The 21,857-nt window shown below is 39.1% G+C and overlaps 1 protein-coding gene and 1 long non-coding RNA gene across 2 annotated transcripts in view; one reads left to right on the top strand and one right to left on the bottom strand.

Moving 5' to 3' along the window:
- znf438 (zinc finger protein 438) overlaps positions 1 to 21,035 on the top strand; it is a 50,685-nt gene extending 29,650 nt beyond the window's left edge. Inside the window, exons 2-4 of the mRNA XM_053511872.1 lie at positions 13,266 to 13,328; positions 16,497 to 18,117; positions 19,444 to 21,035. Of these exons, the coding sequence (XP_053367847.1) occupies positions 13,271 to 13,328; positions 16,497 to 18,117; positions 19,444 to 19,996 (2,232 nt within the window). The 5' untranslated portion in view covers positions 13,266 to 13,270 and the 3' untranslated portion in view covers positions 19,997 to 21,035. The remainder of the gene's footprint in view (positions 1 to 13,265; positions 13,329 to 16,496; positions 18,118 to 19,443) is intronic.
- LOC128541454 (uncharacterized) lies at positions 1,623 to 3,075 on the bottom strand. Its single transcript, XR_008365630.1, has 3 exons — positions 2,960 to 3,075; positions 2,747 to 2,852; positions 1,623 to 1,704 (listed from the first exon to the last, which is right to left on the bottom strand). It is a non-coding gene; the product is annotated as an uncharacterized LOC128541454 (long non-coding RNA).
- Positions 21,036 to 21,857: the final 822 nt, after the last annotated feature.

The raw sequence follows: 21,857 nt of genomic DNA, 5'->3' as shown, positions 1-21,857 counted from the left end.
TACAGTGGGACCAGCACATCCAGGAACAGTCTGTTCACCCTCGCTACATCTAACAAAGGCATGACTGTTAGAACCAACAGTCGCATATTTGCACTCATCAGACCAAAGGACAGTTTTCCACTGATCTAATGTCCAGTTCTTGTGTTTCTTGGGCCAAGCGAGTCTGTTCTGCTTGTTTTTTATCTGAAGTTATGTATTTTTTCCCCCACAATGCAACAGTGAAATGTCTGTCTCAGGTGTTCTCCTCTGAACAGTGGATGATGAAATGTGTTTGCTGATTGAACTCTGAGAAGCATTTATGTAAGGTCTCATCTAAGGTGCTGTATTTTGGCTGTTTCTGAGGCTGGTCATTGTAATAAACTTATCCTCTGCAGCAGAGGTAGCTCTTGGTCATCCTTTCCAGAGAAGATTCTTAAGAGCCAATTTCCTCATTATGTGCGATGGTTTTGTCTACTGCCCTTGGGGATACATGCTGGGTGACCCAAAATACACAGGCAAAAAACTATTAAAAATTTGAGATTATAGCAAATTGTCAAATTGATGGCCTCTGACTTTTCTGTCATTTCTTAATGTATCAGGATTGATTACATTATATGCAGAGAGAATTTCCTCCTTTAGTAAAATGTTTCTGACCCAATTCCTATAGACTAGATGAACCCCAGTGAAAAAATGTTGTAGTGTTTGCTTTTTTTGCCTGGGTGTTTTATGTACTTCCTGCTGAAAGTAGTTTTTACGATACAGCATTTCTAAAACTGTAGATAAAATCTGTTCACATCCTAGTTTTTTATCATAGTATTTTGGATGGTGTTTGTTCTTGTTAGATGCAAAGACATAATCCAGAGTTATGAGTGGCTATAAGATCTTTAGCCCCTAAGTAGTAATGTAGTTTTTGTCGGTCACTGAGAGGAGTTGTGCGAGCAGCTGTAAGTGAACTGGTGGGAGAGTACAGTAGGTGAAGGTTAGTGCGTGAGAGAGAGAGAAACAGAGAGGGGCTTTTGATATCTTGTGCTGAGGGGAACCTTGAGGCTGTCTTATACCTCTGTTTCTGCTATAGCCAAAAAAAAGCTATATGCTGGTAGCACTCAGAGACGAAAAGGTGCAGCAAAGTCCTTTTGTTCAGACATAAATCATCAGGCACCTCACAAAGCACTACTAGCAGACACATTGTTCAGGAAGAGAGAAGTCTGTTCAGTGGATCTGGACAGAGGTAAAGAGGATCAATGTAAGGTGCTGACTGGTTAACTGCTTTACCATTCATTCTTGTCTACAGTCTGCTGTAAGGAGATGTTTAACAATTTTGGAAGGAGCCTGCTGTGTCAGCACTTTGTGTTGGTCTGAGGTGAAGCTGTTCCTTTAAGCACTGACATTTAATTAACAAGTAAATAGGAGAGGTTGGGAAAGGAATGACTGTAAAACTAGTTATTTTTCTGTCATGGCTTATGTTACAGCAGCTATAAACAGACGTTGCAGGTAACATTGTTGGTCAATTGCTGTGATATAAGAGGAATAAACTGCTTAAGGATATGCCATTATTTAAAAAACAAACAAACAAAAAAACCTGGTTCAGTACATCAGGTTGTGTTACACTTTATCAACACAGAAACAGTGCAAAAGCTGTTGAGCCGTTGAGCAAGGCCCTTAACCCTGTCTGTCCAGGGGCGCCGTATCCTGGCTGATGCTGCACTCTCACCGCAGCTTCCTAACCTAGATATGTGGTGAAATCATTTCACTGTGTTATGCATATCGATCATCAGTTCACTTATTGCTAACAAAAGACAAACATAGGGCATCTCTATTTCTGTACAAAATTGGTAGCTTTAAGGCACAGAGGACAAAAATGACATTTCACTCCTTAGGTACATCAAATACAGCACAAGATCAGGGCTGACCACAGACCACATCCTGACTGAGCAGTAGACATTGTGCGATTGAATCGATTATGTAATGTAATGAATCTTTTGTTGGTCAATTCAGTTAATTGCATCATTGGGTCAGATTTCGATCCAGAATCGATTCACACATTTAAATTATTTAGGTTAAGTTACACACATTAAATGGTCTAAATTAATGAATTCTTTCGAAATATGCCACAGCTTAAAAAGCATAACCACTGGCATTTTCCAGAAATACAGTACATTGCATTTTTTTTTTTTTTTTGAGTGTTCCTTCTTCTTTTAAACTTATGGACGGTTGACGCAGTGCCACCACCTGCTGGACGGGAGTGTGGAGGACATGATTGGCAGAAAAAGAGATTGTTTGTTTGTATGAGACATGACATTTAAACAGCATGAATTACATAGCATTTCAATATTTATTTAATATTTTAATAGGTTTTAATACTTAATTAGAAACCTGTAAGAAATATCAGACGAACATTAGTGCTGTTGAATCAAATCAAGTAAAAATTTTCAGTGTCAGTCCAAATTTGAGTCTAGTTCTAGACAGTTTTAAAAAGTCAGGTGCTTAAAATAAGGCAACAAATGTTTGTGTAAAAACATAACGGAAGGACTGTACAGCCCTGAGCCAGGTTTTTACGATAATGAAGAAACATAATGGAAACCATGATAGCTTCAACCAGAAAGGAATGTGTCGACTGTCATCAGTCTGAAGTCTGTGTGAAACTGACATGAAAGACAAGTTCAGAGAAATGCTCTGCATCAAACATTCAGACGTGTGCATATCTCTTCTGCATCTTTGAGTTCTCACACTATGAGGACTGTTCAGTGCTCAAGATGTTAACTCTCACCTGCTTCATTAGCCTGCTGTATCGCATCGCATCGCATCACATCACACAGCCGTGCTCTATTTCTGTCAGCTTAGGAACTTGTGCTTGGGGTTCATTTGGTGTTCTTCTGTAAAGAAAAGATTTGTGTTAGTTTTGTCTTAAAATATCAGACCTCTCGGTTGGTCACGTGTTTCATAATGACATCAACGTGCCTCTCTAATTTAGGTTTAATACCTGAGTGTAAGCGGAGGGGTGTAATTTTGCTCTCCTCCTCTGACGCCCTGCTGCTCGGGGCTAATTTAAGCCGCGGCACAGCTGCATGCGATTTTACCCGAGCCCTGTCGGCTTTGTTTGTGTCTGCCCCTAAACAAGCGTTCGCAAAAGACAACAAAGACACCTGGTGGTTATTTTATCAAGAGATTTAATAATGCTACATTCCCTCAGTGTTTTTGGCACTTTAACAAGCATCAGCCTTGACTCAAATAACTATCCTCACAGCCTTAATACTGTTTCATTAAGATCAACCAGAATCACACTTTTACAAGTAAAGGTTATTATATGGTCAGTGTATGCTGTACTGGGAAGTTTAAATGAAATCATTCTGCACAAAAACTGTTTTTTGGACTGTTATTATTGGACTTTTTGTTAATACAGACATACAGAGCTTGCTATTCGACAGAGGTGCACAGTACGACTGACCTGAGCATGACTACGACCTGTTAGTAATTCCAGAAAAAGCAGAAGCAACCGGAACATGTGGAAGGTGACCTGTTATGGTGGAGCTGGTTTTGTGTTTGCAACGATCCAAGCCAATGTCATTGAATGTCCTTTGAAAGAGATTTATTATTACTGTCAGCTCAGTAAAGGAGCCTTCACCATGAAGTTAGTCTGTGCTTAACATTTAGAACTCGGTATTAATAAAACTGTCCCATTAGCAAATTACTCACCCACGTCTACTCATAACAATTTATGTCCAGTTCAAGATAAAAAAAAGGCACACAAAGGTAAAACGAACCTTTATTTAAGAATAGCGTGTTTCAGTTTCTCAGACACTGTTTATAACCAGAACAATGTCGCAACGCTTTATGAATAATCTACAAGTAGATCTTAATAATAAGCCTATGATTTTTGAAATAAGTTGAGTAACTGTCTGAGGAATACATTTTAAACACCTCGTTGTTTAATGTCTGCAAAGATATACATTACACGCAGAACCATACCAGTTAAAAGTTAGGACACAGGTCTAGATTAATTTTTCTAAGATCATCCCGAGTTAATTATTTGCTTTATAAAATTTGTTTGTTAAGAAACAATAATTATTGACGATAACATAACAGAGATGCGTCCTGCTCAGTAAAAAAGTTTTTAATTTAATTTGAAGGTAAATGCTCTTGTAAAGAAAACTCTTGTACTGTATTTGAAGTTAGTTTGTGCTGCTTAAATGCTGCCCTGGGATTTTAAGTGCAAAAACTTAATGTTATAAGGAACAAGCCTCATTTAATTACTCATTAAACCTTTTTAAAGATTTACAAAAATGATTAAATCAGGGAAACGTTTTATATTGTATTGGCATATTTATAAAATTGTCATATTTGTTAGTTGTTTTGATGTACTTGTGTAGAATAAGCAGATGTACACGTCTGACTTCATCTACCTCAATACTAACCCGAGTGACCTGTGTGCTCTGTCAACTCACAAAGCAGACCCAGCCTGCTGCACAATCAGATCGCTACATAAACCTCCCTGTATATAACGCATGGCTTTATTTCCTACCTTTAGAATAATACTTGTATGACGTAACACGTCTGTGAAGCTTCCCAGTCAGCGCCATGAGGTTATCTGAAAGTTGAGTCATGTCGGCCGGACTTTTTTCCTGTTAGGTAGATACGTTTCACTATTCAACCAAGTAGCTTCTTCAGTCTGAGGGTTGTTGGTACTGTAAGTTCCTTCAAGGTCAAAGATCCTCCCCTGTCTGAGAAGCCTTGTTACGTGACCATGAAGAAGCTTATTGCATGAGTGGTGAATCGTATCTACAGTACCTAACAAGACAGAAGTCCAGATGTTGTGACTCAGCTTCCAGATGTAAAATAACACACATGGGATTATGTGTTTAAGTAACAACATCAGCAAGAGCCAGTTGTTTATTTTAGACACAAAGGTGAGCTTTTTGAATAGTTTTTGCAGGATCAGTGTGGTCAAGTGCATTTGCAAAACCTATTAAGCAGCATGATGAAACCTCCCTCTCATGAAGACCAAAACTCACCTCTGCTGCAGAGTAGACGTTCATTTAGAGTTACCAGCCTCAAAAATCAGCAATAAACTCACCAGCATCTGTGAGAAAACAGATGTGTTAAACTGATGTTGTTGAAAGTTTTAAAATCCTAACAAAATATGGGAATAAATGTAATATCTAATCAGGATATCTATAAAATCTCTATACTTGTAGAATCGCAGTATCTCTATACTTGTTAATCGAATTAGCACCTAGGTATCATGATGATGTCGTATCGGGAGGTGGCTGGTGATTCCCGTCCCTACTCTGAGCTGGGCTTTATAGATTTCAGGCCTATTTGATCTACAGCATTTATTTCCATGTCTTAGACCTTTCCAGTAAACTGTACTGTACATCCTGTTCGCTTTACATTGTGCTGTCTTATTTGTTTCCTTTTTTTTTTTTTTTACAAATCATCATCTAGACTTTTTCCTTGAAATTATGTTGCACTTTATTTCTCATGCCTTTTATGCTCCCACAATTAGTTACTTGGTGAAAACAGAAAAAATTGTCTTCCTATTTCAAGAGCCTGTGATGTCTTGGCGCATTTTTAAATACTGTAAGCTTTCTTTTGCATATTAGCGTAAATAATATGTACATTAACCGTCTTGTTGTGTGAAATAAGTTCTGCTGGAGCTGTAGGGATTTTTTTTTTTTTTGCTGCTGTTCAATGAGAGTCTACAGTTAGAAAGCAGGATATAATGCTTGTATCAGACTTTTTTTTTCTTTTTAGGATTAGATACAGCATACAGCATAAAAATGCACACATCAGGAAATAGTTTTTTCTGTTCAGCGTTTAACTATAAAACATTAAGCAGCTTGACTTGAATAAAGGTGGATTGCTACTATTATTAGTGATGTTATTCAAATAATTGTACTTCAAATTATTTGTCACATACACAGCCATACACAGTATGGTACGCAGTGAAATGCTTATACACCTGCCCGTGACCTATTTTAAAAATGGAAGATTCCAAAAAAGTAATAAGAATGTGAATTAAAGGATGTGAAAAATTTACAAGGTTACCAAAATATAATAGAATTACAAGTAAAATATACTTTTTGGTGAATGCTGGTGTGTATCGTAGAGCAGTGTGTGTGTGTGTGTGTGTGTGTGTGTGTGTGTGTGTGTAGAATGGAGAATCCAGCTGTATTTTTTGTGTCACTGTGCGTCGGAGAGATTGATGCATCCCCAAAGCAGCATTAGAGTCTCAGGAGAAATGTGTACTCCCACTCCTGCCATTGACCTCATTTTAAAAATAGACTATTGCCTTCACCCATGTCGTGATCTACAGTTTACCCTTCCTGTCATCTTGCAGACCTCCGTGAGAATAAAAAAAATACCATAGCAGAACAGATTAAAAGTGTGAAAACTCTAACCACCAACACTAACCAGGAATCATCATGACTTCTGTAGCAGATCCTGTGTCCTGTGAGTGCATCCAGAAATATGTGTTGTTATTTATTATTTACCTGGAGATGCTCATTAGACTATGGACTAGCTACAGAGCTAAAGACATTCAAAAAGGGCAGAGTTTTCAGACTTGTGTAGTTTTGTCTCTTATCTAATAAGTGAGTAGATGTCAGGATTGAAAGTTCATACTCTGCCTGTCCTTCTTTTCAGAAGAATCTAATTATCGTCCTTGCGTGGAGCAAAGAAAACAACTAAGGAGATTTGAAATGATGGGAGTTGGGTTCAGAACTGTCCTGTGTATTATTAAAACGTAGTGGTGAATTGTCAACTTTGTGGAATAAATATGATCAGAAAAAAAAAACTTGAAGTTGCATCCTTAAAAAAATCTACCATTAGAAAAAACCATGTTACTGTTAGAAAACCATGCGTGAGACTAGTGGAAATAAAAGGCTTCAATATAGATCGGACTTTGGAGAAATGGAAAGGTCATGTGGTCGGATGAGACCCTATTCCAGGGTAGGAAGGGGAGTTCATGAAGTGATGCACCCATCATGCATAGTGCCCACTGTACAAGCCTCTGGAGGCAGGGTTATGATCTGGGGTTGCTACAGTTGTTCAGTTTGAGGCTTAGCATCGTTACGTGGCTATAAAATGAAGTCAGCTAATGATCTGAATGTACTGAATGACCAGGTTATTACTTCTAATACGTTTTCCTTCCCTGATGGCACAGGCGCATTCCAGAACTCAAAATGTGAAGGAGTGGTTCTGGGAGCATGAGGAATCATTTTCACATATGAACTTACCACCACACCGTGTGCCAAAATCTAAGATTATAAAGATCAAGTGAATTATCAGTGTGTGACATTTTTGGCCAGACAGTGTACATAAAGACATTGGGCAGAGGGATACGTGCTTATTCTCCATGTGTCAAATTCAGAATAGATGTCTCATCATGGGTTCAGAGTCATGAGTCAAAAGTGGTAACATGAAGCGTCACTCTGAAACAAAACATAACCACCACTTAACCACATCTCATTTATTTCCATAAACTAATGACTATCTGTCAAGTATTAACTGTCGTCACCATGCAGCCTGGGTGAATGCAAGCAAATTTGACGAATTGTACTTAAATATTTCTGCTATATATTTTTAAGAGCATAATGTATTCTTTTTTATAAGTAAGACAATCTGTTTTTTATGTAATGTTGCATAAAAATAACTCTGTTTAAAAAGGTATTTCATTCATTGTAAATATTTTTTTTACACTAGTGGACAGTTTCCCGCTGCACATTACCACATAAGGTCTTTCTCTGCTCAGCAGGCTACAATTAATTACGCGTAGTGACCAGTGGACAGCAGAAAGCGGATGCTGCGGCGTATCGAACACCGCTAAAACCCTTACAATCAGAACCTCTGTTATCTTAATCGTTTTACATTCACTTAAATACATGCTAGCTTAGCGACTTATTTATTTGCAGATAATTCTTGAAGGATGGAGACGGCAGCAGAGAATGATGAACGCTCTTAATCGATACGTCTTCAAGCTGTAGCTGGGGATCCTCCTGATCTTGATAACACCTCTTCATGCTGATGAGAAATGCCTTGTTAGAGAGCCGGGCTTAATTTATCAGCTCTACTGTTAGTTACCGCGGTCATTAGAGCGCGCGTTCCCTTTGATCTCGCCACGCAACATTTCCCACATTCTCCACCTCCTCCGAGATGAACAGAGGAGCAGCGTGCAAATTAGTGAAGCACTCCTCTCTCTCTATCTCGCACTGTCTCTCAGTTTTACACACACACGCACACACACACACGTCCTTAAATTCCATGTCTGTCACTCATGTTTCATTTTTCTCTCTTATTCTCTGTCTGTCTCTCTCTTACTTTTTCCCCTTTACTTTTTTCCATTTTCCTATATCTCTGTCTTCCCTTTCTCTGAAGTTTTTGTCTGGTCTGTCTGACTCCCCCCCTCTCTGTCGGTCGTTTGCTCTTTCTCTCTTTTCTTCTCCTTTCTTTTCCTCTGTTCTTTTTCAGTTATGTCTTTTTCTCTTTCTTCTGTCTCTTTTCTTTCTCTCTTTATTACTGTTTATATTTGCCTTTGTCTCTGTCTTTCTCTTTGTATCTATTTAATTATTTCCCTCTTTTTTAATTTTTTTAATGTCTGTCTCTTTCCTATCTCTGTCTAGTTTTTGTCCATCCATATGTGTCTGTCTTTTTTTTTCTGTCTACTGTTTCCTTCCTTTTTTTCTCTCCCAGTCCTTTTGTCTTCTTTTTTTTTTGTCTGCCTCTCTTTTTCTTTTTGTGGTTGTTTTAATTCTTTTTCTAGCTCTACTCTTCAGAAACATTTTTTTCTCTTTTTTTCCTGTCTGCCCCTCTCTCTCTCTCTCTCTCTCTGTCTGTCTCAAGGTGAGATGGATGGGAAAGCTTGAGAGATTATAAAGAAAGTGAGTGTTTAGTTCGAAATGTATTGATGTTGGATTATTTGACTAAAGTCTGCACTTCCTCCTTGGATGCTTTATCACCCATCTTACTGATTAATTAGCAAAGTGTTATTGTTAGAAAGAAGTATTCTTGGCATTCCTGACTTCCTGTCTTTGACATTTGTGAGAGCGGATAAATCTGTGAGTGGATTAATTTGGATAATTCTCATCAGTGACTTAATCTGGCCTCAATAACCTGAACCTTCTGCTTCTGTCAGTGTTTGCAAATGAGTTGTTAGTGACTAAACTCGTACAGATATCTCTCTCTCTGTCTTTCGCTTGGAATTTTTTATTAGCAGCTCGACTTCCCAATCGATTCCCTGAAGTCCTCTGTCCTGAATAAGGACCGTACAGAGGTATCTGCCTACACTTTGATGTTGCGTCTCATATTCTTTCTGAAATTAAAATGTGCATACGAGATGAAAAAGCAGCAGCAACGCAGCAGTTCGGGCAAAGAAGTCGAGATGAAGCGAGCGGGGAGAGTCTAGATGTCGCACCATACCAGCGCTCACTGTCGTGTGACCCACTTAACAAACACAAATGTCACATAGCACTGTGAAAGGTCACTTAAAGGTTCAGAAAGGTGATTCACTCAGTCCTTCAGGTCATAGCACTTTTGCATTTTATACACACAGAACAGCAAATACGATCACTTAATTTTTATCTTCAATATATTCAATTTGTGCGTGCTGTACAGAAATAAAACCTAACCCAAATCCCTTAGTTATATAAGATGAGCTATTTCTCCTGTATTTCAACTACAAAACTTGAATTAGAAAATGTTTTATTATATTTTGGCTATTTTAGTCTGCTACAAAACTAAATTGTTCATTGTGTTGTAGGAATGAGGTAAAATTTGCTTTTGGCATAAATGACATTATTATTTAAACAAAGCACCACTTACACACTTCATATTCGTTATGACTAATGACGGCAGTTTCTGTATCACATGATGCCACTCACGCACCTGAAGTATGACTACATTTTAAAAAAGAAAGAAGAAGAAACGATGTAAAGTGAGACAAGAATATGAAAAACCCAGACTGTATATTAAAGGTTCCATATTTTACTGATTCTTTAACAAGTTATCACAGATCTCAGAGCTCCAACTTCGTGTGAATGCTCCAGATAAAATACCCCCACTATAGTACATTTTTATACCTCAGACTCCCTTTAGTTTACTCCTCCAACAAATGCACAGTTTCAGCATCTATGCATATGGATTACTGCTGAGCCACGGCTCTCCAAAGAACAGCAGAGCGGGGCAACAAGGTAGCGCGAAGGGTATCTTCTCGTACTGTATGAGGTCACAGTAGGGGAAAATCTAATTGATACCAAAATGAAATGGAGGGCCAAAAAGTTTTTGTTTGTACATGCACACATCTCTCCAGTCTAAAAATGACTAAAAAGTGAATTTTGCAAAGTAGGTCACATTTAATTTCCAAATTACTAAATAGTTGATGTTAAAATGAATGAACAAATAAGGTGAGTCAGTCATGGCTCTATGTGTCTTTGACGTCTTATACATAATGTGATTTTAGACACGTTTTCACCCACAAGAACAGAAACACTCCCATGGGTAATTATTTAAACAACACACTGTATTAATATTGCTGCTTTCAAAGGGCATTAACTTTGTTTAAGTAGATTTTATTTCCTTTTTAACCGGCAAGTTTTTAAAGGCGTTTTCACATTAGGCACAATGGATTTGCACCATGCCCAGGAACGATTGCTCCACCGCCCCTCCTTGCCACTTCCCCGCTCGCCAACATGATTTCTGCTCTCTGTTTGCGGGTATGCGTGTGTATTTACACCCTCTGATACAGCAGGTGGCAGGTTGCATCTAGTTGGTTTATAAGTCAGGATTACCGAGCTTGAAACTATTAGGTTCTCACTGATCAAAATGAAGCAGAAATGTGGGTCAAATGTTCTTGTAAACAATCCCGGTGCCCTAAAGGGAACACACCTTAAATGTCTATTGGAACAGTGATATGATGATGGCTTTGGTAGCATTAAGATTTGGTTACATCACCAGTACTTTGTGGTGGTTGCACGTTATGGTTACACGTATTTCTTAACTGACAGTCACACACCTTACAAAGCACTCATTTACTCACTCTCACTCGTTCTTTATATTGCTCATCCAATCCCAGGGTACACTGTGGATGTGGTGCCAGTCTATTGCAGGGTTCACACTCACACACTATGGGCAATTTGCATGTCTTTGGACTATGGGAGGAAACCAGAGTACCTGTAGGAAACCCAGTGATGCTCGTTACCACTTAATTATTTAATCGTTAATTGATAACCAGACATACAACCACCACCTCCGCCCATCTCTCGCACACACACGTGAGTCTGTGAATAGCCCCGCCCTTCTGCACACACATCCTCGACCGTACACGTGAAGCATTTGGGACCATAAAGCAATCCATTGACGTTGAACCATCAGCTTACCGGAAAAACAAAACAAAACAAAAAAACAGCGAGTTTACAGGAAAAATGTTTTGCGATTGAGCTTTCCATGAAAATAAAGATGGTGAAATGGGAATTGGATTGTAAGCAGGTCGATACTGTTTTTCGATCAGACCATCTGGCTAAACCCCACTCCCACTCCATGAGGCATTTAAAATGTTTGAAGCACACTGTTGATCTGGAAGCACTTGTGACATCATCATATTCTGTGAGACTTGGACAGCTGCATTCACTTCCTGTCCTGTGCCGCAGCACATAGGTGGCATTTGCCAGATCGCTCTTGGAGACTGCATTCCATAGGTCAGAGTTTAACACTTTAGATTTACAGCATCCTGTTGGGCCTGAGTGAGGAAATGAGGCTCGTCTCTCCAGAAACCTTAAAATAATCACTGCCTAGAGGAAGAAGCTCTCTGTGCGTTATCATCTCTTAGACTATACATCCATCTCCCACACATATTCGCTGAAGGCCGCGTATCTTTTATTTCCCGTTTGTGCGGTAATATTTCTACAACGTGGTAAATACTGGGGTTTCACAGAATTGATGTCGAATCTTAATCCGGAAATGTTGTGGGAACAGGAAGTCTGCCAGTGCATCGGAGTGTTAGCCGTGCCGAATGTAACATTCAGATATATAGAGCTGGCCGTGCAGTACACTGAACCGCCCTGAATTTGCAGACTAGTGATATTTTTCCTCTATTAATCTCTCCTTTCAGATGCTCTGAGATTTACTTATTGATTAGTTCACCTCCTGCATGCCGAGGCAAGCCTGTAGTTTCAAAATTGGAATAGATTTTTCCTTTTACATTGATTGGCTCAGGTGACAGCTAATGACTCAGAGAGCGAGAGAGACTGTGTGTGTGTGTGTGTGTGTGTGAACTGGGTGTGTGTAAACTGCTACACTAGCAGAGCCTACTACTGTGTTAATTATTTTTTCTCACATGGTATAACTAAACAGGGTTTTTTCTTCTTCATTTACTACAGGGTGTGTGTGTGTGTGTGTGTGTGTTAGGGGGGAGGTATGTGCACAGATCTGCTGACTGATCGTATTTTCTTCCTGAGTCATTGTAATGCTGTAAGAGGAAACAGGGCACGTGCACACTAATCTCACAGTTTAACTACTTTATTCTATGCACATTTCTGTACAAATAGAATAACTAAATAAATCCAAGTTCATTTATGCAGTTCAGCAGTGAACAGGAAACCTGGATGCAATTATGCGCTATTTAAAAAACAAAAATTGCCGTAATGGTATTTTTTGGAAAAGGAATGATTTAAAGCATGTGAAAGGATTATTACTGGATAAAGTAAAAATTGGAAAACGTCTTTATGATCACTTCCTCCTCTTAGGAATAGACTCTCCAGCCAGATGCATTGTGTTGTGTCCATCTCTGTTATCTAGTGCACATCAACTGCTTTCATCTCGCACCCTCCCTCTCCCTCGAGGGCTGCAGGCGCTGGACTACCCCGGCTTACCATATTACCCCCAAACCCATGCACACAATAACACTCCAAGGCTGTTATCACACAGCTACAGGAACCTCACCTATAGGCCAGAGCACGCACGCACACACACACACAAATCTATTTTGTCATCTCAGATCACATGCCTCCTCTCTTATTGCTTCCCCCTTTTCTTGTCCTCTCCTTGTTGTTTTTTTTCTCCCCTACCTTTGAACCCCTGCTTATCTTTACCCCTATGACATCTGGAATGTCCCCTGTTTTTTATACCAAATGCTGTGTGTGTGTGTGTGTGTGTGTGTGTGTATATAAATGTGAGATGGGAAACATCAAGAGACTGCAAACAGACTGTATCGAATAGACGAAATTATTAACTGTCACTTAAGGTATCACTTTAATAAAATAAAATACTAAGGTGTCTTGTCCTGTTTCTGTTTATAGTGACGATGGCAGCCATGAAATCCCAGGAGCCACAGTCCAGCCCATTAAAATCACCCTTACAGCGTGAGTACAAAGATTACAAACATTATAGATGCTTTCTCATGTACACAAGTCTGTTGAAGTGAATAACAATAATTTGACAGCGGCACCTGTCAAAAGGTGAGATATACACACTGCCAGTCAAACGTTTGGACACACCACCTAATTCCATGGTCCTTCCTGATTTTTACTTTTTAAAACTATGATGAAGCCATCCTAAATATGCAATAATTTCCTACCAACTAAACAGTTGATATTGAGATGTCTGTGCTACTTAAACCATCTGAGGTGCTGTTAATTGGTGCCTTTAGAACCTGGTTATTCTAAATGAACGTCTCCTTTGGAGCAGAGGTAAGTTTCGGTCTTGCATTCCTTGGATGATCTTTAAGAGACCTCCATGTGGGTGTTGTTGGTGTTTTTACTTAATTACCTAATTCCATATGTGTGAAAGGATTACGGTAGAACCGCATCCTCAAATGTAAATGTATATAAATTATGGGAAAAAAATACTTTGCAGTCACTGAAGAATGAATCACAATGTGCAACTGAATACATTTTTTGTTCCATCACTACAATAGGGCAGCAACATGCAGGCAGTTCTCAAAGTTGCCGTGTTGGAAGCAAAAAAAATGTGAAAGTGTAAAGATTTTTAGTTAACGATGGCTAGACGATTGGGTCAGAGCATCTCCAAAACAGGGAGTCTATGTGAGTGATCCAGGTATGCTAGAGAGATCAGAACTAGACAATGGAGCAATTAAAGAAGGTGGTCTGATCCGATGAATTACATTTTCTTTTACATTGTGTAGACAGCCATGTATGTGTGTGTCTATCGTTTACCTGAGGAAGAGACGGTTCCAGGGTGAAGGCAAGCCGGTGGACACAGTCTGAGACTCTGGACAACGTTCTGCCAATGTTCTTTATGCTTACCATTGTTTCAGACCAACAACACTCCTTCATCTTAACAGTATTCCCTAATTGCAATTGTTCTGAGGAACATAACGGAAATTTTCACTCCAGTTGAACCTTTTAGAGGTGCCTCAACTCTTAAGGTGAATCCCAATTCTACCCCTTACCCCTACACTTAGCCCTACCCCTCCGTTTGGCGCGTTCACGTGAAGGGGTAGGGGTGTCTCATTTCTCTTTTGGTTGGAGGGGTAGGGCTAAGGGGAAGGGCCAGATAGCCCTCGAAACGAAGATTTTTCGGGACCTCACTTCAAACGAAGGGCTAACGAAATTTTCAAGATGGCCGCTCACTCGAGCAAGCAGACCCGTAAATTTAACGATTTTTTGCCATTAATAAGGATTTTTATGACAAGTTTTTATTATATGTATATTATTTTAGTCTTGTGTTTGTGTTTATGGTGATGTTTTGTAAAAAAACGTTTGCAAAAAAACCGCTAAAGTTTGCTAGCGGATAGCGCCGATTGCGCAATATTACAAAAATATATTTTTATGTCATATACACTTTACTACATGCTACAAACAAATATGAAAGTTCAGTAGCACGGCAGTTTGCCGAGCTTTTGATAACGCATTGTTTGTTTTGCTTACGGCCATACTGTATGTGTACATGTAAATGAACGGATACGTATGATGACGTATAACAGTATTGTAGTGGTGTCCCATTTCTTAGGGGAAATATTTTAACCCTTCCCCTTTCCACTTCGTTTCAAGGGACAAGGGGGAGGGGCGAGGGGTAGGGGAAGGGGTAGGGGAAGGGGTAAGGGGTAGAATTGGGATTGGGCTTTAAATTTACAGAATTTTTAAAAATCTGCAAACGTTTTAGTGCCAGATACCACAGTACATCCTGAGGCATAAAAGCTCTTTAGGTGGCACAAGTGGGACCTGCACAATATTAGGCATGTGTTTTATTGTTATGACTGATTGGTACAAGAGTAAAAGAATGGTTACACAAGTGTTATCAAGCCCTGAGGGTGGGGGAGTTGGTAAAGTTCTCCAGACCTTATGACCATCCATTGGCCTTCTCAGCACATTCTTTTTTTTATGCATGGCTGAGGCACACAAGCGTGCACACACACACACTCGCGCACAGAGAGAGTGAAATAACTCCTCCACTAACATAAACAACAGACCATCACCTTTGAACTCCTCACCCCTCCTCTGCTGATTTGTGTAGCTGGTCTGTCTCATTGTGTATCTGGTTGTGATCAAAATAAATACATATTACCTGTTATCTAAGATAATACCCTTTTGTTAAGTTTAGAATAGCTTCAATTTAAGACAAGTTCCTGTTCATATCCTCTATTACTCTTACATTAGGTCTGGATATCGTAATATCTCAGTATCACAATATTGGTCTTTGCAATGCTGGTTTCACTAAAAGCTGCACAAATCACATTTCTCACTGGGTGTTATCCGGTCTAGGTATAAGTGACCAGGTATGTCAACCTCAGGCCAAAGCAAGGGTTTTTAATAATCATAGATTTCAGGCATTACATCAAACCGTAAAACCTTTTTGTTCAAAATAATGCCCACAGTTATAATCATCACTTTAAAGTTTCATATGTTTTAAATACATTGCAAAATAGGTCAGAATCACTTTAAAGTGTAAAAATTACTTTTCACTTTCTGTTTTCTATTAGTTAAGCCATGTCATATTGTTACCCTAATCAATCTCTCCTTCACTGTGCAAGACCTACTGGCTACTACATGGTGCCAACATCGCTCTCCACATTAGACTTTTCCTCTCTTCGCATTTCTGGCATGAGTCACAGATGAGCTAGAATCAATGGTCTGAATAAAGTTCAAGTATTTCATAGAACATGAGCGGGAGAAGGTGCCAAGGGTGTATGCACTGTCAGAATTAGGTGCCAAACCATCCTCTAAATCTTTTTAACTAACACTCAGCTCAGCTTCACAACAATAAGTTTAGACTTGACACTTCGTACAGCTTTTTGGGAGTTGGAACAACTATACAGATAAAGGCCTTAGTTAGCCTTTAATTTAAAAAGCTTGTATGTAAAACCTTTTTATGTGTACATTTGCCCAGTGGGCATTACAATAGTGATGTTACATTACACCAAAATATTGTGTGTGGGGGATGACATTGATTAAATTTCAGTCATTTATTTATTTACTTATTTATTTAAATTCTTAGCCAAGAATAACCAAAATGCATTTAATTCATGCATAACCATGATTTGATGAAAACCTTTATGTTCTCTTGAACAGATGATGGCCGTCCTATTGCACAGACAAAGGCTATTCAATTTCGTACCATTGCACCTAAAGCTCCAACATTGGGTTCATCCTCTGCAGTGATATCCAGCCAACCACCCTCCACCCTTCCAGAGGCTTCTACAGCAGTCAGTCCCAAATCCATTTTAGTACCTGCTCAAAACTATGCACTCATGCAGGTAGCTGGACAGGAGGGCACTTTCTCCTTGGTGGCCTTGCCTCAGACATCACCACAAAGTCAAATCCAAAAGAACTTAAAATTGCCTATTCCCAGGTATCAGTCGATCAGAAGTCAGAGGGCTTCAGAGAAAACTAGTAGTAAGATGCAGACCTCAGCCAAGATGGCCAAGCACCCACAGGCAAAGTCTGCAGTAAAAACAGCCTTGGGTGTTTCCAGTTCACCTGAGACCCTGGAATCATCATCTGAACAGATTGTTGGGACGGGCTCTGCTGCTTCATCGGAAATCTTGCTGCCAGACAATGCTGTCCTTTGCACAGGGTCACAGACAGAGCAAGCTGTTAAAAAAAGCATAGATTCTCTGAACAACTTCAGCTACTCCACCAGAGCCTCTGCCACTGCACTTGTTGCTCCTGTCAGTAACAGCAAAACCATAAAAACCCAGACAGATGGTGCCTCCACAGGAAGTGCTATTACTGTCCTCTCCCCCACCATCTTCAGCAAAGCTGTTCAGATCATACCCTCTCCCCCCAAAGGCAAACTCCCCATTCTGCCATACGCCAAGGTGAAGAATTCCCTCTTACAATCATCAGGTCTTGCCAGCACCCATTCCCCAGTGAAGGTCTCATCGTTTCAGTCCCAAAATGGCCCAAAAATTTATCCGGGCACCAAAGGCAAGGTTGCAGACAAGAGAACCAGGAGTGCAAATACCATCCACTGCAAGAAACCCACAGGCAAGAAGAGAGGGAGGAAAAGAAAAAGCATGGAGGACGTTATGTCTTTTGAGGCCAAAAAGAAAAGATCATTGTCATTTTTCTCCAGGAGAATACCAGAAAAACCACCATCTAGTACCCAGTCTTGTTTGCCAGAAGACAAGGTTGTGGATATTTCAAAAAAGTATCGCAGCATTCGCCCAAAGCCTATTCTAGTAATGAAAACCACTGTTCCCCAACTTGTACCTCTAGCTTCTCTCTCAAGCTGTAAAAACCCTGACCAGAAACTTGTCATGGGCCAGGGGATTTCAGGAAAAACACTGACTGTCCAGCCAAGCTTAATGTCCCTACCGACTCCAAGGGAGCAATCTATGCCTGAAACTGGAAGGTTTGCATATGTGGGTAGCCATGCCCTCCACCGATGTACAACCTGCAGTAGGTGTTTTCAGTTCAAGCATCACTTACAGAGTCATATGAACAGTAACCTGAGACCTTATGGGTGTCCGGTGTGTAGGAAATCCTATGCTCACTCGGGTAGTCTAAGCACACACATGAAGCTTCACCATTCAGAGGGGAGGCCTAGGAAGAGCCTCCGCTGTGAGTTTTGTGAGAAAGTGTTTGGGTATGTCGGGGTGTACTTCAGTCATCTCCGAGAAGTGCACAGGGTCATCCTTACCGTGGAGCCATCCATCCGTCAACATGAGGAGAATACACCTGAAGAAGGGTAAGAATATCTACATGCAGTACAGTTAACTTCATTAGAACCTAACTTGTGGAAACCCACGCAATTTCACGGAAACCGCAAATATCCTCCTAAATTTTTTTATGGCAATATGTAAAACAAACTATTAAGAACAAGATAATTTACAAATTTTGCAACAAATATTAACATAACAATATATACTGTATATATTTTTCTGTAATTTTAGGGAACATAAAGCAACTGTGTAGAGAAAAAAATGTGGCTTGGGATGGTAAATTATTACTGTATTTACACTACTTATGCCAAAGAAAATGACAGTGCATACCAAAGAAAACGTTATTGCATAAGTTACAGTACATATAGAGGTAACATCATTTTTTATCGTATAGGGAGTAACAACGTATTTTACATCCTAGCACTGCAAGAGACATAGCAGTACAGTACACTATATGAGTTTATTAAGTTGAGTTTGAAATGAAATTAAAGTGTTTTGGGAGCATATTTGTTGACATATTTAGGGTTGAAACTATGAAAATCGGCATTTATACTCATTTTTTGATCAAATCCAAAATTTATGTTTTTTACAATTCCGGGGGTCCACTGTACTGTGTATAGAAACGACAATTTTCCAGGATATTTTAATTTATTAATTTGGCCAGATTTTCTACCCAATTTCTTATTTTCCCAAAACATAATACACCAGATGACCAAAGAAGGTAGATACATTATGTGACCAAAAGTTCATGGACATCTGACTATCTAATGCATGTGTGCTTTTTGAACACCTCATTACAGATTTAATTCCCCCTTTTTGCTGGTATAAAAACCTTTACTTTTCTGGGAAGGTTTTCCACTAGATTTTGGAATGGGGCTGTTGGAATATTTTTATTTTTATGCATGTAGTTATGTCTGATAAGCAGACCTAGGGGCCATTTCAGTGTGTTTAGCAAGGTTGAGGCCAGATCTCTACGCAGGCAATTTTAGTCCTTTTACAACCCAGTCTTGCATGTTTTTCAATTACCCCTGCAATACTCACTGCTGATTACCTGGATCAGGTGTGTTCAGTCAATCACAAGCTGAAAGATGCTGCCTTTAGCTTCTAATAGACTGAAGAACCCTGATCCAGGTAATCAGTAGTAAATAGTGCATGCTGGGCTGTGGCTCTTGAGGACCAGGGTTGATCAGGGGTGTATACAATATATAGGTTCTATACCAACCTTGGCACACCATAAACATTTTTATTTTTTTCACCATACTTTGTGGAATGTTATGTTGGAACATTTGTAGCATAAAAAAGTCAGCCGATATAATGGTATACTTTCAACTTTTTGTTCCTGTACTATTTAGGTTCATGGATTCTGAGGACCAAGCTTCAGAGCAGCCTGTGGATCCTGTAGAGTTGCAAATAAAATGTGGCCGCTGCCAGGCAATAACACCCACCTTTGCTGACATGAAGCTACACTTGTTGTATGTGCATGGTGAAGATGTCCAAGTCCGTCTAAAAGAGGGGGCCATGCACGAGGGACGTAAAGCTGAGAATGAGCTGGTTAAACACGCGGCTCACTATTGGAGGCAACTCAACGAGAGGCGCAACTTGGTACACTGCGGAAGTTGTGATGAGGAGTTTTTCTCGTTCTCCAAGCTCGAGTGCCACCTGCACTCACACCACCAAGGGGTTATAGAGAGCCAAGAGGAAGAAAGAGAACTGAAGAAAGAAGTTAAAGATGAGTACATCTCTGAGGGCCCTGTCAAAAGGTTGACACTTAGAGCAGGGTCACACTTTAATTGCATCCTGTGCAGTGAGGTTTTGAGCAGCAAGCAGGACGTATTGGAGCACTGGCGGGGAGTTCACAAGTGTGAAAACCCAGTCACGCTATGGGACGTTCTTGGTTCAAAGTGAGGGAACAAATCTGCTTTCATTCTAAAGTAGCACCATAAGGAGTAGTATGTAAGGACGATGTTCATCAGTTTTTGTCATATTGTATTGCACTGTTCTGTTTTAATATTGAAAAAACAATTTGACTGCTTTAATTGAAAATATTTGCTTTTTATATAACTTGTGAAGCTATTTTGTGTTGTTGGTTCTTTGTAATGGACACGGTTCTTAGAGGGCAACACACTGTCTTAAATTCATGTGTGAATATAATGCACATACAGTGAGGTGGTTAAGTCTGAGACTACTAGAAAAATGCTTTTTTGACATTTTGTTTATTGAACAAAGGCAATTATATTTTCTTCAATAATGAAAAATCAAAACTTTTGCTTTAACGGCAACGTGCACTTAAGCAGAGACATTATCCACGTTTGTCAAAGTTTGATGGTGCCGTTTAGATAAGATTTAACAACAAATTGTCTGAACATATGCTTTAAAGAAATCAATAAGATTCATGCAAAATCTAATATTTTATTTAAATAAAAAAATAAGTTAACGTGGTCTGTATCTCAAATTTTCTTTCGTTTATGTAGTTCTCAAAAAATTATTTAAACATTTGAATAGTTGGAGTTGCACATTTATGTTTTGGATTTTTTTAAACTCTAACTTTGTATCTTTCGTTTGAAAAAGACTCAGACTTATGGACTTCACTGTATATACAAGTATCACTATTAATATTAACATAAGCACATGAGTTAAAATTAATGTTTGTATGATGCAGGGGTGCTATACCTTTGAAATATATTGAAGACTGACCTGATTGGCTGATATGTAAAAATGCTTTGGTACCAGGAAAGCTCCATTGAGGCCATGTTCACATAAGCCACTTTGTTCAATTCAGATTTTGGTTACATTGAATTTCCATTTCACGATGGTTCACATTCATAATTATGAGGGACTTTTATCTGACTCTTATATCGACATTTATGTCCTTTGAAATGGCAACATGTGCACATAGATACGTGTTCGCTCACGTTATCTAGAATAAAAACGCATCATATTTGCATGATTATTCGTTCCTTACCAATAATGGATGCAATTTTACCAACAGATATGCATGGGGGGGTTGCGCTGAAGCAGTCAAGAATATGAAATTAAGCCAGACACCCCACTTTAGCTGTTTTAGCAGCTATTGACCTGTTGTGAAATGTACATGCAGAGGCAAAAAGTCACATGACTTTGATCAGCTCTGTCTCATTTAAGTCACATGACAACGTATGGGCTATATATCTGATCTAGGATTGACTACACATATGTAATTGTCTCGGATCCAATGTGGAAAAACATCAGATTTGTGCATTCAGACAGCCCTAAAAAAAATTGATATGTCACAGTTGGGGTAAAAGTACAGTATGGAATTGAGTCATTTTAGGTGGGTAATGTGAACATAGGCTATTTTTCATGATGTGGTTCGGCAGCTAGTTGAATTATCCCTTTACCCTTGTAGCATTATATTAGAGTATATTTAGGCTAGAAAGAAATTTTGCATAAAGGTATCAAAAATTATGTTGTATAGTAATGATCGCAAAATGGTGCTGGTCTATTGTTGGTTTCCCAGTTTACAGATTTCTTTGTTTATAGAAAGAATTTTTGACCCTTGTCCTGAATCTCACCTGTGCTGAGGACTTGGTCAGTGGAATTCATAAATCTGCTTATCTCAGTTAAAGAAATAAATTATATTCTAAAAATCCTATTTTATACATAATTTGTATTTTAAAATAAGAGGTCTCTATATATGTATGTATGTATGTGTGTAGGTATGCAAGTGTGTCGAGCATTGCTTTTTAAACTGTAGATATATTTAATATTTTGTTCTGTTTAAAGTACC

This window comes from Clarias gariepinus, chromosome 14, assembly GCF_024256425.1.
Source record: "Clarias gariepinus isolate MV-2021 ecotype Netherlands chromosome 14, CGAR_prim_01v2, whole genome shotgun sequence".
NCBI lineage: Eukaryota > Metazoa > Chordata > Actinopteri > Siluriformes > Clariidae > Clarias > Clarias gariepinus.
The sequence above is the reverse complement of the archived record's forward strand: the minus strand, read 5'-3'. Positions and strand labels throughout refer to the sequence as shown.